Source organism: Malania oleifera, chromosome 8 (genome assembly GCF_029873635.1).
Source record: "Malania oleifera isolate guangnan ecotype guangnan chromosome 8, ASM2987363v1, whole genome shotgun sequence".
NCBI lineage: Eukaryota > Viridiplantae > Streptophyta > Magnoliopsida > Santalales > Ximeniaceae > Malania > Malania oleifera.
In genome coordinates, this window is record NC_080424.1 from 6,976,151 (window position 1) to 7,000,384 (window position 24,234).

At 34.8% G+C, this 24,234-nt stretch overlaps 1 protein-coding gene and 1 long non-coding RNA gene across 2 annotated transcripts in view; one reads left to right on the forward strand and one right to left on the reverse strand.

The window, feature by feature from the left end:
- Window positions 1-500: 500 nt before the first annotated feature.
- Window positions 501-4,586, forward strand: LOC131162047 (uncharacterized). Its single transcript, XR_009138674.1, has 4 exons — window positions 501-843; window positions 923-1,067; window positions 4,116-4,178; window positions 4,328-4,586. It is a non-coding gene; the product is annotated as an uncharacterized LOC131162047 (long non-coding RNA).
- Window positions 4,587-9,537: 4,951 nt separating this feature from the next.
- Window positions 9,538-24,234, reverse strand: part of LOC131162338 (UDP-sugar pyrophosphorylase) — a 45,254-nt gene continuing 30,557 nt past the window's right edge. The window contains exons 12-17 of the mRNA XM_058118698.1: window positions 23,941-24,017; window positions 13,757-13,862; window positions 13,303-13,362; window positions 11,215-11,295; window positions 10,521-10,760; window positions 9,538-9,886 (exon numbers count right to left, since the gene is read on the reverse strand). Of these exons, the coding sequence (XP_057974681.1) occupies window positions 9,719-9,886; window positions 10,521-10,760; window positions 11,215-11,295; window positions 13,303-13,362; window positions 13,757-13,862; window positions 23,941-24,017 (732 nt within the window). The 3' untranslated portion in view covers window positions 9,538-9,718. The remainder of the gene's footprint in view (window positions 9,887-10,520; window positions 10,761-11,214; window positions 11,296-13,302; window positions 13,363-13,756; window positions 13,863-23,940; window positions 24,018-24,234) is intronic.

Below are 24,234 nucleotides of genomic sequence, written 5' to 3' on the forward strand. Positions count from 1 at the left end.
AACACATACTAAATTTAACGTGCGGAAATTAAATGAGATAGAGAGGGAGACACACACACACACACATATTTGTTATTCGAGGTTCAGCTAATACTGCCTACGTCCCCGCCTTAAGTCAGCAGTTCAAGGATTCCACTATATGCTCACTTTAACCGGGTGGAGCGACGCCACTTACACTCTCCTTACGGGGCGGAGACTTCCCAACTCAAATTATGGGGCTGAGCCACAACTAGTTCTCCTTGCGGGGCGGAGTCTCCCCAACTCAATTACAACGTTGAGCCCCATCTGGTTCTCCTTAGGGATGAGCATAATTCGTGGAAAATTGAATTAACCGATTTAACCTGCCAAAATTGGTCTGTCGGTTCGGTTGGGATCTACAAAAATTCGGTGAATCGGGTTTTGGTTCGGTTAACAACAAAAAAATAATTCAATTTACTGATTAACCGATTTATTAATTAATTAAATTTTAAATATAAATTATGATACGTTACAATTGTTATTTGCTAGGGATATCCGAATATGGGGCTCGGCTTGGGGGGAAAAAGGGTGGAGGGGACTCAGACAGTCAGATTCGGTGGAGGGCTTAGGGCTAGGGTTTCATTTGTTCACACTTCGACTTCATTGTTCCTCTACGCAGCAGCTCTCCATTGGACCATCTCCTTCTCCATTCTCTATTTCTCACTTCTCAGTTCTCACTCTCAGTCTCAGACCTCAGTTCTCACTCTCATTTCTTCGCGAACGGCGAATCCCTTGTTTGGCTCTCCTGGTTTTGCGAATCCCTCCTCGGCTCTTCCCTCGCATGGGCGTGGCGACGACTCTTCACTCAATGACTCAACCACTCAGGTACCTTCGACGACCTTCCCCTCTTCCCTCATTTCAGTCTAGATAAAGCCATAAATAATCTAAATTCCTTTTATTGCAGAGGTGCTCTGTTTTGGTCATGATAGAGCCTACTCTCTATCCACAGTTGCTTATTTTTGGTGAACCACAAATTTCCCAAAAGATAAATGGGAAAAGATGGGGATAGATTGGGGAGGGGAGAGTAGACAATCGAAAGATCAAAGAAGGTCCATTCTATACTTTTTTTTGGCTCATGTTTTCTTTGGGTGTATATATTATCTCATATGGTTTACTTTTTTCTATAATTAAATATGAAATTGTATTTTTTATTTTTTTAGTAGGCAAAGTTTTGGCACATCCTTGAAAAAAAAAAATTAAACTTTTATGGGTAATTTAGGGAAGCAAAAATTTTATAATGTGTAAAAAAATTATAATATATATGGCGAAATCATATTAAGTTTAGTACATACACATGATTTATCTAATATTTTATGTTTTGTGATAACTCACATCCTTCTTGCTTATGATGTCTCTAAGATAAGAGTAATCTTCCACACACAAAAAAAAAAAACAGTAAAGCAAAATAGTTGTTCCTATTCCTAACCATAACATTTAATTTGTGAGAATATAATCTCATTATGCGCTAGGGTCAAAATTTTTTTCTAATTTTGATCTTAGCATAAAAGTATAAAATGCCTTGAGAATCGGTCTATACTAAAAATCTCATAAAGCCGATCTATTACACACTAAAGCTTACACATTTATACAAAAAATATACCTTTTGCACTTTTCAAGCTAAGGCTCATGTGTCTTGCGTGTGTAAATCTAAAGTTTGAACTAGTTAGAAAACTTTAATATTTTTATATGAAAAAATTCTGTAAAACCCTTAAACTTCAACCTTTTCAAAATAATTAAGCGCTGCATTTTAGATCTTGAAAATAATTTTAAATTTGTAATATTGTTATCGTTTTAGATCTTGTATTTTAGATGGTGGCACGGTGCTCTTATTTTGGCCCATTATGACCCATAATGGTGCTTTTCCATGGTGGATTTTACCCTTCTTCTTCTTTTTTTCAAATATTGAAGGGAAAATGAGCAATGACTTGCCCATAGAGGTGGAGGTGCAAAACTTGGATGCAATAATGACGCAAGCTAATTCCCAACATCAGCCTTCAAATCCCAGCATGACAAGTGAGAGTGCTACTAATCCTCCTATTCAATCTAGTCAAAAAATGAGGAAGAGAATGAGACCAAGATTTGAAGTGTGGGATCACTTCACTAAATTTGTGATGGAGTCTAGTGAAATTAAGGGTAATTGTCATTATTGTCATATTGAATACTGTGTTGATCCTAAAAAGAATGGTATGAGCACACTTAGATATCATATAGTTAGATGTGCACAAAATCCACATGTTGAAAAAACAAAATAGACACAACTAAATTATCAACCAGCCTAAAAAATATAAAGGGCTTAGAGGCAACTTTTACAAATTGGAAATTTGACCAAGAGGCAATTTGAAAGGCATTATCTTACATGCTTACTGTTGATGAGTTGCCTTTTAAATTTGTAGAGAATATGAGATTCAAACATCTTATAAAAGTTGCACGCCCTCGTTTTTGAATTCCATCAAGATGGAGAATTTCTAGGGATTGTTATGACCTTTACATAGAAGAGAGGTTAAAGTTGAAAAAGTTTTTAAAAACCTCCCCTCAAAGGGTTAGTTTCACAATTGATACATGGACTTTTTTGCAAAAGGTCAATTATATGTGTTTGACTGCACACCTTTTAGATAATGATTGGAAATTGAACAAAAAGATCCTTAACTTTTGTCTAATTCATAGTCATAAAGGTGTAGACATAGGTATGACCATTGAGAGATGTTTGCTTGACTGAGGAGTTGATAATGTGTTTACAATGATTGTAGATAATGCAAGTTCAAATGACGTTGCAATTGCCTACATAAAAAAAAAGTTTCAAATTGGAGAAAAGACATTCTAGGGGGCAAATTCTTGCACATGAGATGCATTGCACATATAATTAACCTAGTTGTGCAAGATGGTTTGAAAGAAATGGGGGATTCAGTTGCTCGTATTAGAGACGCAGTCAGATATGTTAGGCATTCACCTGCTAGGTTGAAAAATTTCAAGCATTGTGCAAAAGTAGAAAAGTAGAATGCAAAAAGATATTATGCCTAGATGTTAGCACTCGATGGAATTCTACTTATCTGATGCTAGACAAAGCTCAAAGATATGAAATGGCTTTTGATAGGTTTAGGGATGGAGATCCTTCATTTAGAATTGAGCTTGAGACTAGGGATGACATACCAAGTAGTTTTGATTGGGAAAAAGTCAGAAAATTTGTGATGTTTTTGGAACACTTCTATGAACTCACTATACGAGTTTCAAGTTCTTTGTATGTTACAAGTAATACATTTTTTTTTTTATGAAATTAATGGGATTGATTGTCTTCTAAAAGAGTGAGAAAATAGTGATGACCTGGAGTTGAGTTTTATAAGCATGAAAATGAAGGATAAATACAACAAGTATTGGGGAAACATTGACAAAATGAATATGTTGATTTTTGTTGCATCTGTTCTTGACCCTAGACGTAAGTTGGGATTTGTGCAATATGCTCTTTCTACGATTTATGAAGGTGACAAGGTTTATTGGTGGGGAAAAAGGTTCAAGATACAACATTTGAATTGTTTGCTAAGTATAAGAAGTTGTCACAATCTAAAAAAGAAGAATTAAACAGAAGTGAAACTTCAAACTCCACTTGCTCCACAGGTCAAGGTGAAGCAGTACAACGAAAGTTCAAAGTTTTGTATTAAAAGGACAAGACTCAAATTGGAGGTGGAGATAATAAATTAGAGTTGGATAGGTATTTGGGGGAGGATTTTGAAAAGGAAGTGGAGGGCTTTGATATTTTGGAGTGGTGGAGGTTAAATAGTCAAAGGTTTCTCGTCCTTTCACATATGGTTCGTGATATTTTAGCAGTACCCATCACTACAGTTGCTTCAGAGTCCGCTTTTAGCACAGGGGGGCGTGTTCTCAATGCCTTTAGGAGTTCTTTGACTCCTAAAATTGTTTAAACTCTTGTTTGTACACAAGATTGGATCTGGGGTTCATATACTCCAATTAAGGTTGAAGAAGACATAGATGACCTTGAAAATCTAGAAAAGGTAATATTATATTTATATATTATATAAAATTTTCATTTGTTCATTGAATGATTAATTATTACAACTTACAAGTGCTTCTATACAATTTTTTAGAGTTGTCACAGGTTGCATTGGAGTCCACAATTGGTGAATAAGCCAAACAAAGAAAGACAAAGGGTTAGTTTCATATTGAGATTATGCTTAAGTGTTTTGTCATATAAATTACATGCTATCAATTATCATTATTGACAATATATAATTTATTATTTTGACAAATTGTTGAAAACTTAGAATTTTAATGGTTTGTCATTTTCATATATTTATAGGTTATGGCTTGCTGTGGGATGGTAGGAAGGGCTTGCAACAAATGATGGGTTGGGTTTTGGTGGAAGTCATATAAATTACATGCTATCAATTATTCATTATTTTGGTTTGTTGCATGTGAAATAAGCACAAGGAAAGACCCATTTTGTGTGCTCATTCCAATGGTTGTTTGTAATGTAAGAAGCTGAAGAGTGGGAGTTTCTAATATAAGAAGCCATGAAATTGTAGTTGTCAGTTGATATATGAAGCATTGAAGCCCCAGTCTTTGTTTTAATTTTTTAGAAACAATTTATATTTCATGTTTGTTATTCATTTTTATTTTGCACAAACTGTTTAAATTGGTCTGTAATATAAAATTAGGGACTTTGAACTCTTAAACTCAAAACCAAGTAGACACTGCAGACTTTTAAATTTCATGTTTGGTCTGTGATTATATTTTTTTAGGAAGATTTTCTAGATTGTTTTAGGAAGAATTTCATGTTTGGTATGCAGATGATTTTATTTCATGTTTGGTATACAAATGATTTTATTTTTACATTGATTAGATTTTATCTAAGCAGGGATAAGACACCTAATTGGCTAGATTTGGGCCTATGATGGTTTCATTATAGATTTTTTTTCTTGAGAATTAAGAGTTTCTTAATTAAGCTGACGGTGGGTAACGTAACACTATAACAGTATAAATTTTACTCTTACAGTTAAATAGTAAAATATCATTTTTATTAATAAAATTAATAGAAAAGGTGTTTAATTAAGTTGGATTTGGTATAAAAAAAAATATAATTGTATTATATTTTTATCTATTAATTTCAAATAATTTTGGTTAATCGAATTACCCAAAAAGGTGTTTCGGTCGGGTTCGGTTCGGTGAGATTCAGCTATTCGGTCAACGGCATCAGTTAATTGAAATTTTTGGTTAATTCGGGTAATTACCCGAATTTGGCCGAACCGACCGTTTGCTCACCCCTAGTTTTCCTTACGAGGCGGAGACACTTCGGTTCACTTTTCGGGTGGAATAAAGTCATACACACTTTATGTGGAGCAAATCGGGATAGCTCCACAAATCTTGCCGCATACTGCTGCATGACCATGGATCCTTGTGTCAGACGTAGGAACTCCTTCACCTTTACCTCTCTAGTGGCAACGGGGAAGTATCTACTGAAGAACACCTCCCTAAACCAGCTTTAGGTAACTGATACGTACCCTGGACGCTGCTCATTTACCAACTTTGTCGATCGCCACCATATCTTTGCCTCTCCCAACAGGTTGAAAGCGGCAAAACGTACCTCTTATTCCTCCGTTCACACCAGCACTTCTAACAACTCCTCCATCTCCTAGACCCAGTCCTCCGCCGCAATCGGGTTTGGTCCTCCCGAGAATGTCGGCGGATTCGTCCGTGAGAACTACTGGAATGTGTAGCCTCTATCAGCCACTTGCTGACTCTGTTTCCTGGAATCTCTCTGAGACTCCCTCTTGGCCTATCGTGCCCTACTACGCAGTACGGACAAAGCCTCAACATCATCACTACTGAAGGTATCCAATTGATTGTCCCCTCCAGTCATGACTCCCTTTCCTCTAGAATCAATCCTGAAGATAGGATATGACCCGATTTAGAAATTCTACATTTATCATGGTTAAAACATATATGGAATGGTTAACAAATAGAATATGTAAGTCTGTAGTTTAAAGGACCCACATGTATATTTCTACTGCAAGACTTCCAAAATATCTGATCCTAGACATATGATAACACGACGCACATACTTTTCGAGTCCAATCCTTACCTAGAACCAAAACCATCAATGGATTTACCATGGTTTTCCTAAAATTATCATTCCACGAAAAGCACAGAAGATCGTTGACAGAATTCCGTTTCCAAGCCTTTAGACTAAAACCCGACCTATCTTACCCTTTCTCATTCTTAACTTATCTCAACGTATATTCTAATAATTAACACTGACTGTCAAAGTCTGTAGAACCTAGCAAACCTAGGCTCTGATACCACCTGTAGCGCTCCGACCCGACATGTGGGTCCAGGGTGCTACTTTAGTGACATCTGAGTACCTGATACCATCATATCATACACGATATGCAATGGAATAAATGAAACAAATCTCAAAATACTATTACTAGAGTCTAAATCAACATATATATCAAGGTTTTGTCCATACACATATGACATCCCAAAAACTAGTTCACATGTTCGGTCCACAAGACCAGCGATACAAGCCTGAAGGCATACTATCAAATCTACTCATATCTGAGTTCTTGAAGACACTCACAAAAAGTAACTAACTAGTCTCCACCCCTTGCATCCCGCTAAACTCGATCTCTGGGATTCCCTGAAAAGATATGTTGTACAAAGAGATGAGACACCTCTCAATAAGGAAGATCAAGTTAATGATAGTGTGGGGCAACATACTTTTCAGTGTATACTAGAATCATAGCTCTCTCTTTTACTGAACATAGTATGTATACTCATTTCTCATTTCTCATAACATATATCAATACTGGGAAAACATTTACATCATTACATAAATATATAGATATGCATAAAAGATACACCCTGGAACTACTCGCTATGTATAAACCCCCGTGGTCAGGGTTGTGCGGCCCGAAGGCTGGACAAAAACCTGAGGGATCAACCCAAGTCAAGTCAACTCACTCCTTGCATTACGCCGACGGCAGGCTTCCGCAAATCACTTGCGGGTTCGATTGCCCCACCACTTCCTAGAAGGGTACTGCCTCTACCAAGGGCAATCAGTTAAGACTACCCAACACGACACGCTCGTAGATGTGGGCATACCCAGTCAGTTGGTGAACTTTCTCTCTAGCAACGGTACCACATTGGAAACATTGGGTTCACAGGTTTCCTAAAGCATATCGTGCAATTTAAGTAAATAAAACTGTACTTTAAAATTCATTTTACAAAACCCAGCCACTCGCCGTTTAACACCACTTGGACCTACGCCCTCTCATAAAGTACAATTTCGAGCCTCAGCCCCTCTGTTACAACTCAGCCGTTTAGTACAAACTCCAGCCTCAAAATAAACTTTGTTACTTATAAAATCCAGCCTCAGTCATTTAATACAAACTCACCCTCGGCCCTCTCATAAGTTCCTACATTTCTCAAAATAATTCGAGTATTTTCGCAAACAATTCAGTATTACACAAACATATCCATCCTGGTATTTCCATAATTCTCAAAACAATATTCACCCGCCACACAGTTTTCCATATTAAAAACATAGCCCATAGGCAACCATGAAATCACTATATAAATGGTTTATAGAAACAAACCGATCTTTCCACCGTTCATTTCTACTTAAAATATCATATAGCATATCCTAGGTTTAGAAACAAACTTTTTGAACGGTTGGTTTTTAGAAAAACGACTGAAAACATAAACATACTCACACCATAAACATATCCACCGGTCAAATACGATAAAACATTGCATTAAACATAATCCCCTTACTTGATTTCGAAACAGAAACTGAAACGCTCGAAAACCAAATCCCAACCTTTATCACCAAACTGAAAATCTAATCTGCTAGAACTATAGATCCTCACTCTCTGATCCTCGCATTATCTTTCGATCGTTGAAACGGGCGACGAACGGTGAAGAACTGTAGGGAGAGAGAGCGAACTCGTCGGTTCTAGAGAGCGAGAGAGAGAGAACTTTTGGGATTTCTTTGCCCTTAAGCAATGAAAAATGATATTTGTAGGCCTTTTAATTCAGTCAAACTCGTCGACGAACCCAAACTTGATATTTCTTCTGTCGATTGGGATCTCTTCGTCGACGAGACTCTGAATTTCAACGACGAAACATTGAATGACATTCATCGAGGAGAACATTGGCTTTGTCGACGAAACCAGCAAAATCCCCTTTCTATACTTTTCCTTATTTTTACGGGTTTGGGTCTCTAGAAATTTTTTAAAAATCAAGACCTCCAATAAAATTATTACTAATTTTATCTATTTATTTATTTATTTTGGACAACGGCTATGAATTTTTTAGGCTTCTGTTTGAATCAAAGTTGAGGAATGGAAGAAAAAGGAAAAAGAAAAATTAATTTCAATTGAATTTATGTTCATATACAATTAAAATAATATCTATTCTAATAAAATATTTTCATAATATGTAAAATTAAACTTTTGGTGGTTCATTTGTAATATATATATATTTCAATTTCCTGATAACTGTGAAAAAGTACATTCCTTATTAGGTCTGCCAGCAACATTTTAAGAAAGCATAAAAAATTCAATTCAATAAAGGATCAAATACGAAATAAGAAATTCAATTCATAGATGTTGCTTAGGTCAATCCTATAAAACACTTTAGTCATGTTAATAAAAAAAAAATCACATTTCTTTATACTCCTTAGATTCCAACATGAAAGTTTAAATCTTTAATAATCTGAAAATTAATTGAGACACAATTTTCCATATGAGAAACATTTGTCTCCTAAAATAAAATTTTCAGAAAATAACCATATGTCATGCAAGGTTTCTACGAGTTCTTCCATGTGAGCATCTAATATTTCAAATATCACATTTTTAAGAATGTCGTCGGGGCATAACTTGAGTTAAAAACTCCCCCGGTGAATAAGGCCAAAGGATTTTTAGGAAAGAGAGGATGAATGCAAGTTGAATGCTCTTCCAGTCCTGCAAAACAAAAGGATAAAAGGGGTAAAAAAAATTTACCTATCCTCATGGACCTCCCTAGGTCTGACAAGAGACACAAATATTACATCGTAAAGTAAGGTTTCTAAAATTTTTGAAACTATATCTTATATTTTTTTCCCTCCATACCAAGTTCTTCACAGGACGGAAATCACAGGACGCAAATATTCATCAATGTAACTTTCAACACAATGTTCTTAAGGTATATTTGTTTTGGCTGGACTGGAATAGTATTGGACTGACAAACCTAATACCGCCTAAATGGGCTAAGATCCTCCACCTTGATCAGTCCTATCTTACACGTTGTTGGGCTGAAAATAAACTAGAAGTGCTCAACCTAACCAGCAAAAACAAAAGAATGGAGGCTTGACTTGACACTGGGTCATGAAAAATGGGCTACTTCTTTCTGCAGACCAGGCAGAATGCCTCCCAATTGAACTAAGAGATAACCAGACGGGAATCACATTCAATTTCATTTCTTGCTCTGTGTTTAGAGATGGAAAGACTGCAAGAATTAAGAAAAAAGTGAGAACTGAAAAGCAACACTTTTTTATTCACTCATCAAGATATGAAGACTGTACAACTTACAAAAGGGATCAGAAGGTTTTATTTCCGCCAAAATCCAAGAATTCAAGAGCAACTTATTAGCATGAATTAATGAAGACAATAGTTTAGACATTGGTATTCCTTTCGGGTAAGTTGATCTTTCAAGGCTCCAAGCAGAACTTCCCAGCCTTGCTATAATTTTTTTCCAACTGCTCAATTTTGTTGACTTTGAAACCCCTAGTCCTGATTTCTTCAGGCACCGATGTATCTTTATAGTCAACATTTTCTAGAATCCAACTCTTGTTTTGCACAGAACCTCCCACTGTCACCTGCAAATAGATGCAACAATTAATACCCATGAGCTTATTGAGTACTCATTTACCAAAGCCGCCAACAGATTTGCTTCCACTCTAAAGCTATCATGCCGATGGCATAGTGACAAATTTGAGACATAAAAAAGCATTAACTAATAACAATCCAGTGAACTAGTTGGGGAAACCAACTGCAACAATAGAATATGAAAAACATTGAAAATATTTTGAAAAATAAAAAGTAAAACAGATTTGGATTAAAGATTGCAAGCAATTCGGGGAAGAGTGTTGGGTGTTCATACTGAAAAAGAGAAGGAATTCCTTGCATCATAACCAAAATCCAATATCAAACAATTCCCGAAGGAAAAGTAGTCAGTTTTGCCATTAAAAAAACAAGCAAGAGAAATCATTACATGCTACGAGGCTGTTTCAAATCATTAATGCTGCCAACCAATCACAATACACCATGTAAAGACTTCCAACTTAATGAGAACTCGAAGTCTCTGGCTCATCTCCCTATTCATCGATGAAAGTTTCATCACATGGTGTTCTGTAATTGATCAGTGTTGCATTGGAGCATAAAATTTTCTTGCCATGCTGCCTGCATAATGAATTTCTTTCCAAATTTATTATTCAGTTTGTGGCAGCATACCTCTGCATCCTCAACAGAGTTGATAACAAGAGTGCCATCTAGAGATAGATCCTTCAAGAGGACATTACGCCCCTTAATAATCATGCTAGATCTTTGAGAGATGGAGCAGCTTCCATTAACTTTGCTTTTGACCACTGAAAAAATCAGCCCCCATTCTGGCTTCCATGCGATTCGAGGCCACACCTCCACCTCTTGTCCATTGAACACTTGTTTCACGGGATCATCTATTTGGACACCAGCCTGAAAACAAAATAAAACATCCATTCACCTAATTTGACTACCAAAAATAATTGGGGCGGGATGGGGGATAAAAGAACCAATCTCCATTTCTAAAATTATATATTGGTGCTCTCGTTTGGATAATAACACTCATCATAGCCTCTCATAATAAAACTCACAACGGCCCCTCATGGCCCAGACATGCAATTGATCCTCCCCTAGGAAATCAGAGTGGGAAACCAGCTTGGTATTCCAACATCCTTCCTATAATGGAAAATATTTAGCAAAAAAAGTGACCCATTCATATATATATAAGTTATGATAAAATGAAAACTAATCAAGGATCCTTGGAAATAAAGATCAAGTGACTCTTGCAGACAGGTTCATCTATCATCTCCCTTCAACCCTTCCAGAAAAATGCAACAAGATCATAAATCATAGAATGAAAATTTTAGATGCTTAATTCTAACATTACCTTTCTGAGAATAAGGCTGTTAGCTTGATATATGGCCATTTCTCCAGAAGTTGCACTGTGATATGGATTCCCTTTTGGTACCTTAAGTTAAATCCAACCATAAATTATAAATGAATTAAGCTCAAATGAGTTCAGAACATTAAGCCACTGCACAAAATTGAAAAGATAAGAAGTATATGCAAGAGTGTTAAAATGCTCAAGAAGGGTATTTAGCTTAAAATTGAGAGTAGTGAATACTTCAATAATAAAAGTGAGAATGTCTAGCTGAGGGGGCACGCCAGGTGAAAGGCCTACCTCCCCCAGTGTCTTCTTAGGTACTAAATGAGCACCCCAGGGAACGCTCAGGAACTGGCCCTTGACATCCTCGAGGGGTTGTCTAGGGCTTCCATGTGGGATTCGGAGCCCCATGGACTACTCATTGGAGAATGAAGTCACAAATCACTCTCAACCCCCAGGTTGAGACATACACTAACAAAAATTTTTCAAATTGTTCAATGGTTCAAAAGAAGATTATAGATGAAAAATAGACAATAATAATGATGGAATGCCCATAAGCACAACAACCATCCAAAATAACTATAATAGTTCAGTTCATTGTTGAGGGCCATCATCAAAAGCTTCAACTACAGATCCATCACCCTAAAAGGTGAATTGCTGATATAAATTGTATACAGTGTTACCTGAAATGTTTAATCAAAAACAGAAAAATTCGTCCTATTACCAGTTGTGATAGGCAATGCCTGACTGGCATATCTAATGATGAGATATATATATATATATATATAGAGAGAGAGAGAGAGAGAGAGATCATCCTTTAGTTCTGGAAAAAACATTAGGCAGAACCATTATTGTGTATTTTGGAGGCGATCGAATTAAATCATCATAATTGATGTTTGACAAGCATAAAATGGCTTATCTAATATTGTTCCTTAGTTATTTTATATTAAATGTAGAGGATCTAAATATGGATATAAAGAAATGCTACGTCATAATTTTAATCATATTATCACAAAATTTTCCTATTGTCAATAACATGAATGTCCCCAAGGACAACCATTGCCCAGCTTGTAAAACGGTCCATAAATTTAGCACTTGACAAAGGAACTATTTTAGTTGTGCAGGATCACCACCAAAAATTTCCCACTTAAAAATAATTTATATGATTGGGAATTTCTACAAACCGAATTTGCATATATTTGTTTTCTTTTTCAACATAAATTCAATCCCTCCAAACTAACATTGTAAAAGCAAATGGTGCAACATCATTGGAGCCTCCTAACTTTTATAACGAAAGAAACAACCCCATTTACACTGCTCTGTCATATAATTTGTGTGGAAAAAAAAATTGATTGAGATATTTGAAGCTTGTATTTGAAGATTGTTTTCACTGTTTCAACCCCCAAACAAAATTGTAACATCAAATGGTGCAACATTAGCAGAGTCTCTCCTTTAACTTCTTAATATAAATATCAAGCTCATTTTGTGTCACAGTCACAGGCTGAACATTTCACATCTTGTGAAGGGCTGTACAGAACTAGTTATAGGACACTAGCTTAATTAGTCAGTCAAAATTATACCGCAGTTTCACAAGACAAACAAAATTCACAACCATTAAATAAAAATGAAGCAAAAACAATAGTAAACTGTAAAAAGCAACATGATTTATTATTCACATCTCCATAGGCAATGCGTGTTTAGCGAGGGAGGCAAGTAGGCTAAACACATTTACAGTAACTAGTTAGTTTTCCAATGATTGATGAACACTCACCCTCACCTAAAGAGCTTTCTATGCTATTCTAGCTCTGACACTATGAAACATCAAACTGACCGAAGAGTCATACTCACTATTTTCACCAAGGCATTATCCTACTACAAGAATAAAGCATACACTACTATTTACATGATGGTTATCCATCTCATGCATACAAGAAAAGGCAAGCATAATGCCTTGAACAAGCTTGGCTCATGACATGATCCACGTCATGAAATTGCTGAACATGATAGATTGCTAAAACTGCAAAAGAGTTTATTCAACAGCAAAAGATAAAATCTAGGGAGTCGTTTATTATTACAACTAGAAATATTTACCTTAGCAGCATTCTCAGGGTTGTTCTTTACAGGAGCATAACCAAGCCATGTATCCATCACCTATGAGATCACATGACAACTGACTTTTAATATCATTAAGTTTCACGGAAAAGCCACATATCCATTACCCAATCAGTCACATGTCTAGCATTTAATACATTGTTAAATTTTGCAGCAATATCAGTACCTAATGGGGGCTCACAAAGATTGAAAGGCTCTGATGGATTATAACATTATTCCAGTGGATTAGTCGAGCATCCAAAAGGACCTCGGACACCATTGTTTTAAAAAAAAACAAAACATTTAGCTGACAGTTTACATGAGATATAGATCTTCAAGTACAAGGAATACAAAACCAAATATTGAGTAGCTTCTAGATGAAGTAAATCTAAGCCCCCCAAAGATTAACTAACTCAAGAAAGAGGGGCAAAGAAAAAAGAGGGAACGAACTTACTGTGAATCCAACCCTTGCTGATGGAGGCAATGTTCTTGGATAATCTTGCATCATACACTCCAGTCTAGTTGAGGACTTAAAAGAGGTTTTACTAGCATCTTTGTATCTACACAAGCAAATAATGCAAACATGAATTTTAATATTTGGGTTCATGCTAGCATGAACTTGGAGAGGGGCAAAGAAAAACTATCAGCTCTCAATAAAGATTACTTTGTCAAGCTAGAGCAAAACAGAACATTCGAGTAGAAATTTGATGAACCAAATTACAAAGCTGGAGGTCCGAGAGCAAATCACATGCACAGGGGATATACTACCTTCTTTAATTATCGGAGTATTGATGAAGTGCAATATAATCTAGTAAAGAATTTTGATAACAAGTTAAATAATTAATGATAGAATATACGGGCCTCAACTGCCGGATATTGGAAAAATGATGGTTGTATCAGGCAGTAAGGAAAATTGAGCTTTCTCCCCCCCCCCCCCCCCCCCCCCCAAACCCAAAAAAACAAAAAAAAAAAAAGGGAAAAAAGTTTGCCCCATGGAATGACAGTTTTCAGCCTCCCTTTTTTGTTTCCCAGGGGTCTGCCCACCTTTTTCCATGCAGTTTAGATGAATTCTTCAGGCCAAGTACAATGGCAGGTGGCTTAAAGGGTGATGGGTGGCAAAGCTTTGTGAATTGAGTTTTGCTAGATGGCAAGGGAGCTCTGTCCTGATTGTGGTGGAAAAGATGAAGTAAGCAAGCCCGTCCATGAATCGTGGAGTCATGTGGTGGCAGAGCAGATTGGCAAGAGTGAAGGATGTAATCAAGAGACATGGAGGAAGGGTGCAATCACAGGGAAGGATCAGATACGTACTCATTGTGGTGGTGATTTGCATTCAAAGGAATCTGGAAATTCATTGCCAGAAACCAGGGTTCTTGTTTAGAGAAGAAGAGTCCCAATCAAGGTGGATAGGGTTATGGAAGAGGCTGCGGGATTAGTAGAGGCGGCTACTGCTTCTCTTGGGGAGGGGGAAGAGGTGAAGATTCAGCTGGGGTGGTTGCTGTGTGTGATGGACCTGGCAAGTATTTCTTGTAAAAGCAAAGCCTGCATTTAAAAGACTACTACTTATTACAAATAAAGAGAGTAAAAATATATCTAGTTTTAAGGTGTATAGTTAGTTTAAACATACTCTCAGAATGAGATAGAGAAGACAGGAGGATACTCGCTGGTAAGGCAGGAAAGAAAAAGTTAATAGGAAACCAAAACCTACTGCTTGACTTGCTAATAGTCTAAGAAAAAACAAGGACGAAAAGAGTGTAAAAAGGCTGTGGATATGAAGATGTATAAGAATTGATCAGCAGGGAAGGAAGGAAAAATGGGATCTTTCCCATGTCCCTCCTTCACTGTTAGAGGGTTTGGAGGATATAGCTAGTTCAAAGGTGGGGTATGGGCTTTGGGTGTGCATTTTGGCTGTGACGAGTCAATGTAGGGCTGTGTTATTACCTCCTATGGAGGAGATTAATTCGCAGGATGTAGGTGCTAAAAAACTTTTGGATGGTATCGGTTTTTGGTTGGGGGATCATGGAGAGAATAAAATTTGGCACAATGAAGCTAAAAGAAAAGTGACTAAAGGTTAGCAGGAACAAGCAAGGTGACAAAGCTCTATCAATTACGAAGGCAACGGCTTAAAGCGGGGTTTCCTTAATTAGAATTAGATATTTTTTAGTTTTTGCATTCTCTTTTTTATTTCTTGTTTTTTCTCTTGTTTTCTTTTGGCTTTTCTGGTCCACGGATCTCTTGTCCACTCATAGGCCGTAATTTTCCCCTCCCTTTCTTAATATATTTCTTTTGCAATCCCCAAAAAAATGCCTGTATTAGATTAAAATTACCTCAATATTTGTCATCTGAAAAAAAAAAAAAATGCCTATAATATAAATATACTATATATTATTAATTAATTAGCATATCCAATGTCAGTATTGGTGCTTCCTAGTGTAAAACAATACCCATATCAAACATCATTACTTAATATAATGATATTCATAAATGAATTAAATATTAGTTCTTATGCAAATACAACAAATTTAGAGATAAGAAGGTTGAATAAACAAAGTGAGCTAGTCCTCAGCTTTGGACTCCTCTCTCTCACACGGTTCTGATCCTGGACCTGTGGGTAACAGCTAACAAGTTTTCAAATAATGGTTGGGAAGTTAAAAAAAATTAAATACAAAAATAAAATAGAATGAAAGCATGCAGATCAAACAGAAATGAATTCAAGTTACAATGCCATGCTTGCTTTGCAGCACCAATGGGTTTCAAGGGCATTTAGTACATTTTTGAGATCCATATTAAATGTTTTTTACAAAATTTCTCAATTAAAGTCATTGAACTTTTTATGCTCTATACAATTACTCTTGCTCCTCACAAATGAATGAGATATCTGCAGAGACGGCAAAGGGTGTGCAGATACATTTTGTAAAACAAGATATTTTTACAATGGCTAATCTCTTACAATGTATATTAAGGTTTTAGGAATAAACGAAGGATTCATATCATAGTGATTTGAGAAGTTATACGCTGGTTGTCAACTACCTAACACAACCCTCCTTTACCCGTGCTTGAGACTAGCCGTTGTGGAATTGAACTTATGAGTCATACAATGAAACTGTGGGAAAGGGTAGTCGAACAAAGATTAAGGCCAAAAACAAAGGTCTCAAAAAATCAATTTGATTTTATGCCTATGATATCTACTACAAAAGCTATGTATCTTTTAAGAAGATCAATGGAAAAGTTTAAGAAACAAAAGAGGAACTTGCATTTAGTATTTATTGACTTGGAGAAAGTGTCTAATAGGATACCTAGGGAAGTTTTGTGGTGAGTTTTAGAAAAAAATGGTGTAGGTAGTCGGTATACTGATGTCATTAAAAATATGTATGAGTAATGACTAGTGTTAGGACTATAGGTGGAGAGACCAGAGAATTTTTATCACCATAGGTGTACATCAAGGATCTGCTTTGAGCCTTTATCTTTTTACTTTAGTGATGGATGAATTGACTAGGAGTATCCAAAATGAGGTTCCATGGTGTGTGTTATTTGCAGATGATATTATCTTGATTGATAAAACTAAGGGTGGAGTAGAATCTAAGCTAGAATTATGGAGAGAAACTTTAAAATCTAGAGGCTTTAGGATAAATAGAAATAAGATAAAATATATGAAATGTAATTTCGGTAATAGTGGGAGGAATATTAGAGACAAATTTAAACTTGCTAATGAAGAAATCAATAGCACTAGTAGATTTCGATACCTTGGATCTATTATGCAAGTTGAAAGAGAAATAGAACAAGATGTAATACATAGAGTTAAAGCAGGTTGGATAAAATGGATAAGTTCTTGGAGTGTGCTTTGTGATTGTAGAATACCCTTAAAATTAAATGGGAAGTTTTATAGAACTGTTGTAAGACCACCTATGCTTTATGGATCATAATGTTGGGCAACTAAGAAACAACATATCCAAAAAGTAAAAGTTTATAAGATGAGAATGCTTAGATGGATGAATAGTATATCACTAAAAGATAAATTAAGAAATGTAAGTTAGGTGTAACTCCTGTAGAAGATAAAATATGAGAGGGATGACTCAGATGGTTTGGGCACATGCAACGTAGGCCACGTAGTGCGCCAATGAACAAGAGTGATTTAGTTAATGTGAGGGGCAATAGAAGGGGTAGTGGTAGGACCTAAAATAACTTGGAATGAGATAGTGAGCCAAGATTTAATAGCCCTAAATTTGTCGAAGGAAATTGTTTATGATCACATGAGTTGGTGGAAAAGGATTTATGTAGTCGAACCTACCCAGTGGGATCTAAGGCTTGGTTTGTTGTTGTTGTTGAGGAATAAAGGAAGGAATTGCTGCTGAAATTTGGTTAGGGCCCACAATTTAACATCCAGCAGTTGCGACTCAATTCTTCAACATAGAACTGGAATTTTGAACATTGGGTTTTAGTTAGAGACAGCTTTTCGCAGGTGGTGATGCTCTTGGCAAGTCCAAATACAAGGACTTGAAGAAGGGCTAATGGGACTAAAATAAAAATTAACTAGTGTATTCTGCAAAAGCTAAATACTAGATAAGGGCCCCACACCATGCCCCTATAGCTTTCTTCGATACCAGCCTATACAACTACAAACTTGACAGTCTTGGTCGGCTTCATTGCAACAACAAACAAAGCTATCTTCTCTCATATTTGATGTAGGAGATGAGCCATAACATCCTCAGGAAGAAAATTAAATAACTAATACATATGGCTTTGTAGGCTGGCATTGCATGGGAAACAAGAGGGAAAACAAACCCCTCAGAATCGTAAATAAATACTGCTTACCTGTATAGTATCACCTTAGAATATAAAATGTACCAGCCTAATAAAAATAACTGTCAAAAATAAAATCACTATTATGAGCCAATACTATCAACTTTTCCGATGGCGTCACCACCCAATATAGTTGCAACCACAGTACCATTATCAAGGTCTAAAGAATAGGAAAAGAACTTGTGTATGAAAATGTGAGAACAGAAACTCTCAACAGCTCATAACTTCGATGACAAGATGAAAAATCTTGATACCATGCACTGTGCTCTGTGCTCTTAATGGTCTAAATTTAAATGAAACTGTTTGGGAAACCTCTTATTGTTAATTGTTATTCCTGAGCCAGATTCTCTCATTGTTGTTTCAATAAGAGATTTATTCAGAGGCACTGTTGGATATTTTTGCTCCTTGAAAAATGTAAATTCCACATACTCATGACACACTTCTCCTTATTTCCCAAATCATATCTAACATTTATATGTTAGTTTCCAAATGACAGAAAATAAAATAATCAGCATTCAGATTGAAAGATAAAAAGTTCAGTAATATTCAAAATCTGCTTCAAAACTGCATTCAGTATTCAGGAACTAAATCATTAATTTTATCAGACGTCCCCATATTCCCAAAGAAATGGGGCAAGAGTTCAGTACTGATATTCAAGAGTCACATGAGGAAATTGTGGTTCTGTTAACATTTGAACCCGAGCCCCTTGTGCCTGCAATTGCTTTTTCATGATACATTCTTATGTTGTGATGAAACCACCACATCCCATTGGACTCTTTCAAGTCTGGACATGACCGAGGTTCTTCATCCTTTGTATTTTTAAAACTCGAAGTTGAATCCTTTTTAATTAAAGGAGAATGATGCAGCATGCAAGCAAGAGTTTTTTTTTTTTTTAGAGGAAAAACGATGGTGTCCGAGACTCTTTGGATGCTCGACTAATCCACCGGGATAATGGACCCACCCCTCTATCCTTCTCCACTTAAATACCAAGGTTATTATGCTATTTAATTTTCATTATATTTTTGTTTTTCAATTTGCGGCATTTTCATTAAAATCATACCTTCAAGTTTCGCAGTTTTATTATTAATGAAATATCTTAGCTTATTTAGATTTCTGAAGATAGTTTCTTTATCTTCCAAGCATTGAAAGCCTGTTAAACACCTCCTACCATTAGATCAGGCAGACTGGGATTGAGAACTTAAGTTGTTGAACGACACCACCTCTCTATCTTGACATTCTTACATGGTCATCTTCATCACTGTGTGTCGGAACAAACTGAAATGTCTCTCAAAGTGGAGTTACATGTCATACAAATTTAAAGAAGCCATTTTTGGGCTAAATGAGTTAATGGGAACAAGGATTGATATGTTAAATGCAGTGAACATACGAATGGTTTGTAGAGTGTTGTATTTGACTATTTAGGTGGTATTTGATTCATGACTGAAATCAGAAATGCACTAAAATCGAAACTGAATGGTAGAATCCCACCTTGTGTTTAGAATTATATTTAGTGTTCAATATATGCAAAGATAAGAATTGGAATAAGTCAAATTTGTCAATTCTGGCATAAAAACTTATGTAATTTAATATGAAACAATAAGACCATAAATTCAATAACTATATTATAATATTTAGTCACACAATAATTGATTTCTATTAATACTAAGATCATTATCATCATGTACTTTATTATGCTTTTGCAAATGTAGATGCCGAATTCTGTCTGGTTGGTATTAACCAACCAATACCCTTCTTGACACCCTTTCTAAGACAGATTACCACTAATTATGTGTGTGCGCGTGCGCCTTATACAAGAAAGATGGAAAAGAACAGGGTTTTATATATATTTTTTTCCCCAGATTTCTTTTCTGATTTTTTCTATTTTCTGAGTTTTTTAAAAGAATTTCCAAGCATTTATTCTCAATGTGTCTGAATTTTCTAAATTTACAAATTTAAAACCAATAGTAATGAATATTAGCTACTAATAATAATAATAACGATAATACAAGCAGTAATAATAAATAACAATAATGATTAGTAATAATTATCAAAAACAATGCTAGTGTAATGTAATAACAGTAATAATAACAATAGTGATAATTAAGATTTACAAAGACGTAAATAAAAATATTGCCTAGTAATAATAACAACTACAATAATAATGATAATAGCAGCAGTAGTAGTAGTAGTAATATATAGTTAAAATTTTATTTTAATTATAATAATGATTATACTAATAATATAATAGCAATAGTATGTATGATTTGTAATAATTATAGTATTACAACAACAGCAGCAGCAGCAGCAACAATACTTAATAGTTCATAATTACAGATATCAATGTTTTAAAAGGCAAAAGCATAAGATTAGGCTTTTTAACCCTAGAGAGGTGAGGCAAGGTGAGGAGTAAGCCTTAAAACATTGAGGCATACGCCTTAAAACTTCGAGGCATAAGCATTTTGAGAATTTTATTTTTTTGATAAAAACATGCAAATAAATTTCATATATTTTTAAATATATATATATAAAAATTTTAAAAATCACAAATAAAATGTAAAAAAAAAAGTTTAAACATAATTTGTAAACTACAAGTGAGAATTCATTATGTTTGTGATGACAGAAGATAGAATAAAATTACAAACGTCAAATTATTTTCCAGATCTAAGATATAACTGTCAACTATTTTGAAAGGTTGAGGTTCAAGAGTTTTAGAAATCAGCTCATATTATGATATTCCTTTCATATAAACACGTAGTTAAAATTTTCTAGCCAAATCTAACTTGAGAATTACACACCCAAAATGCATAAGCCTCAACTAAAAAGGTGCAAACGGCGTTCCTTTTCATACAAATGTGTAAGCCTCACATCTAATGTGTTAGCCTTTTTGTTGGTATTTTAGATTGAGCCTCAAGGCATTTTAGGCATGCCTTGGCTTGAGGCAAGCCTGAATTGAGCCTTTTAAAACATTGGAAGATATTAATAAATAGTAGTTAATAATCATTACAATAGTAATAATATATATATGGTTAGCAATAATAATAATAGTAGTAATAGTAGTAGTAGTAGTAGTAGTAAGTGTTCATAATAATAATTAATACTAGCTAGTAACATTAGTAACAATAACAAAAAAAAATACAATTTTTTGGGTGCAATTTAAGAAACTAAAAAACAGAATTTAAATTATATATATACTGGACTGGGTCAGCCCGTTTTGTATTGCAGTGGCTAGGGGAGGGATACAATACCAGAGAGAGAGAGAGAGAGAGAGAGGACCCTCAGGATAGAGTGGTGACTGGCTAGACAGAGAGTCTGCCAGTGGGGGCAGTGCCAGTCAATGCAGCTTTTCTTCTTCTTCTTACATTTTCTCTGCTTTTTCCTCCTAGAGTGTTTGTGAGATCTTGTATGCAGAATGAGATTATTTATAGGGCTCAGGGAGGTGATTAGGACGGAAATCAGGGCTTGAGAGGCACAAAATCCAGCCAAAACAGTGTTTTCCAAGAGAAAATACCCAAGCACGTGACATGCATAATAGGCGAGTGCATCTCATGCACCTTCGTGTTTTCTCCTCATCCAACACTTGTCATGCCCCTAACATGTGCCACGAGTGTGTTCGTCTCATGCACCCAGGTGTTTTCCCCTCCTCCGATGCTAGCACCATCTTGGCTGGGTCCTTTGCCTTTCAAGCCTTGATTTCCACCCCAATCACCTCCCTAAGCCCTGTAAATAGACCCATTCTCCACCCAAGACCTCACCAACACACTTAAGAGGAAAGAACAGAGAAAAAAGACAAAGAAGAAGAAGAAGAAAAGCTGATTGCACTCTGCCACCACCATAACTGCCAAGCTTTCTGGCTAGCCAGCCACCACCCCATCCACAGGTTCCTCTCTCTCTAGTACTATACAGAATTCCATTAGACAGATGAGCAACCTGGCGAATTCCTGCTCCAAGTATGGGCTCTTGCCCTATCTCCATAAAGGAAGAAGAAAGTGAAGTGACCCTCAACTGAGGATATGGGGTTTTTTCTCTTTCCCCAGCTTGGCCATTGCAACTCAGATCGGGCTGGCCCAATGAAATCCAAATTGACCCAACTAATAATATATGTATACATGTATATAATTTCTTAAATTCATAAAATGCTTTTTAAAAATATTTCAAAATGTCCAAAATTCATAAAATTCACAAAAAAAAAAGAGTGTTATTACTATTATTAATAGTTTGTATTATTATTATTACTACTAACCATGCATATGTGTGTGTGTGTGTGTGTTATTACTATTATAATAAAAATTAATAGCTAATATTTATTAATACCTTATGAAAATATTAATTAGTATTATCATATCATACTAGTAATTACTAACATTATTGTTATTGTTATTCATTAATATTTATCAATATTATTTTCATCATACTATATTAGAATTATTGTTATTTATTATTACTAATTGTATTGCTATTACTACTATTATTAATATTATCATTTTTAATAGTAGCTAATGTTTATTATTATTAATTTCAAATTTGTAAATTGAGAAAATTCAAATAAAATGTAAATACATTCTTGGAAGATATTAAACCCCCCCCCCCCCCCAAAAATAAGGAAAAATCATAAATTTCCAAAAAAAAAAAAAAACACTATTCTCTTCCATCTTTCTTTACAAGGTGGACATACATAAAAACAACAACAATTCTTAGAATGAGTGTCAGTAAGAGTGTTGATTGGCTAATTACCCCTAGAATGATTACTCAACTTCTATATACACAAATGTACCCTAGAATCCATTCTTTCTTTCTCATGAACTTAAATTTTTTTCCCCTATTTTTAACCCAAAAAATAATATTGGCGACTCCATTTTTAACTTGTTTACTTTGTTTTTGTTTTGCTTCCAACCTTTATTTTAGTCATCTTGTTGGTGCCATGCCACCATCACCAGCGCCCCAAACAGAATCCAACATCGATACATATTATACTTTGTTATATTTCTTGCTCTCTTTATATTGTCACTAAATTCCACATTTCTCATATATTTCATAGATATTAAATTTTACGAGTGAATATTTTATTAAATAAAAATAATATAATATAATATATTATTATATAATAATGTACTATCTAATTCAAATAATAATATCATCAATCAATAATCATACCAAAATAATAGCATTATATTTTACTATAAAATATCATTATATCATATGTTATAATATCATTATATTATTATTATTACATATAACACTATTAGTTATTTACATAATAATATCATTAAATATAAATATAAAATAATAATTTCTTAACAAATGTAATATTATCATAGTATTTTTTGTATTTAACGATATAATACGAATATTTTTTTAAATCTGTAATATATAATATTAAATTATAGTATATAATATAATATATTATAAGATTTGTAAATATAAATATAATTATGCAAATATTCATGTATATGTGTGTCTGTACATGTATATCTATGTGTATGTGAATACATGCATGTGTATGGGCATGTGTATATACATCATATTATGCATATGTTAATGCAAATGTTTTTAATATGTACAGATTTATATATGTGCATATGCATGCATGGTAGGAGGCTAGAATCAAAAAGCGAGCTAAAAGGGGAAATCATTCCTATCTGCAATGGGAATCAAAATGAGATTACCACAAATCAAGCGCTCCAAATCAGAATTGACCATTATGATTTCAATTCTCAAAACCTATTTCTGATTCGGAAGTTTCATTATTCAATAATGAAAGCAATAAAATACTAAAAAGGCATCAGCGGAAGGAAGTACAAAAGTTTTCATCAACACAGGTAAGAAAAAAGAAACAAGAATTACTTTGGGTTAACGAACTCCTTTATAGCACCACATGTTTTTGTAAGCTCTTCAATGTAAGGGCCAAGATCCAAAATCAACTGCAAGAATATATAAAACTGTATAAGAAGATAAAGCACAAAATTTTCTGGTATATTACAAGTTTATCCACAAAAGTAGAATAAAATTGCATAATTTATTTGAGAACAATAATAGTTTACAGTCATGCAACAAACTTGAATCTGCAAGCATTTTAACCCAATTGTTTTTCATTCAATACACAATTCTGTCTTCTCCATACTCTTAAGGCAACATTTT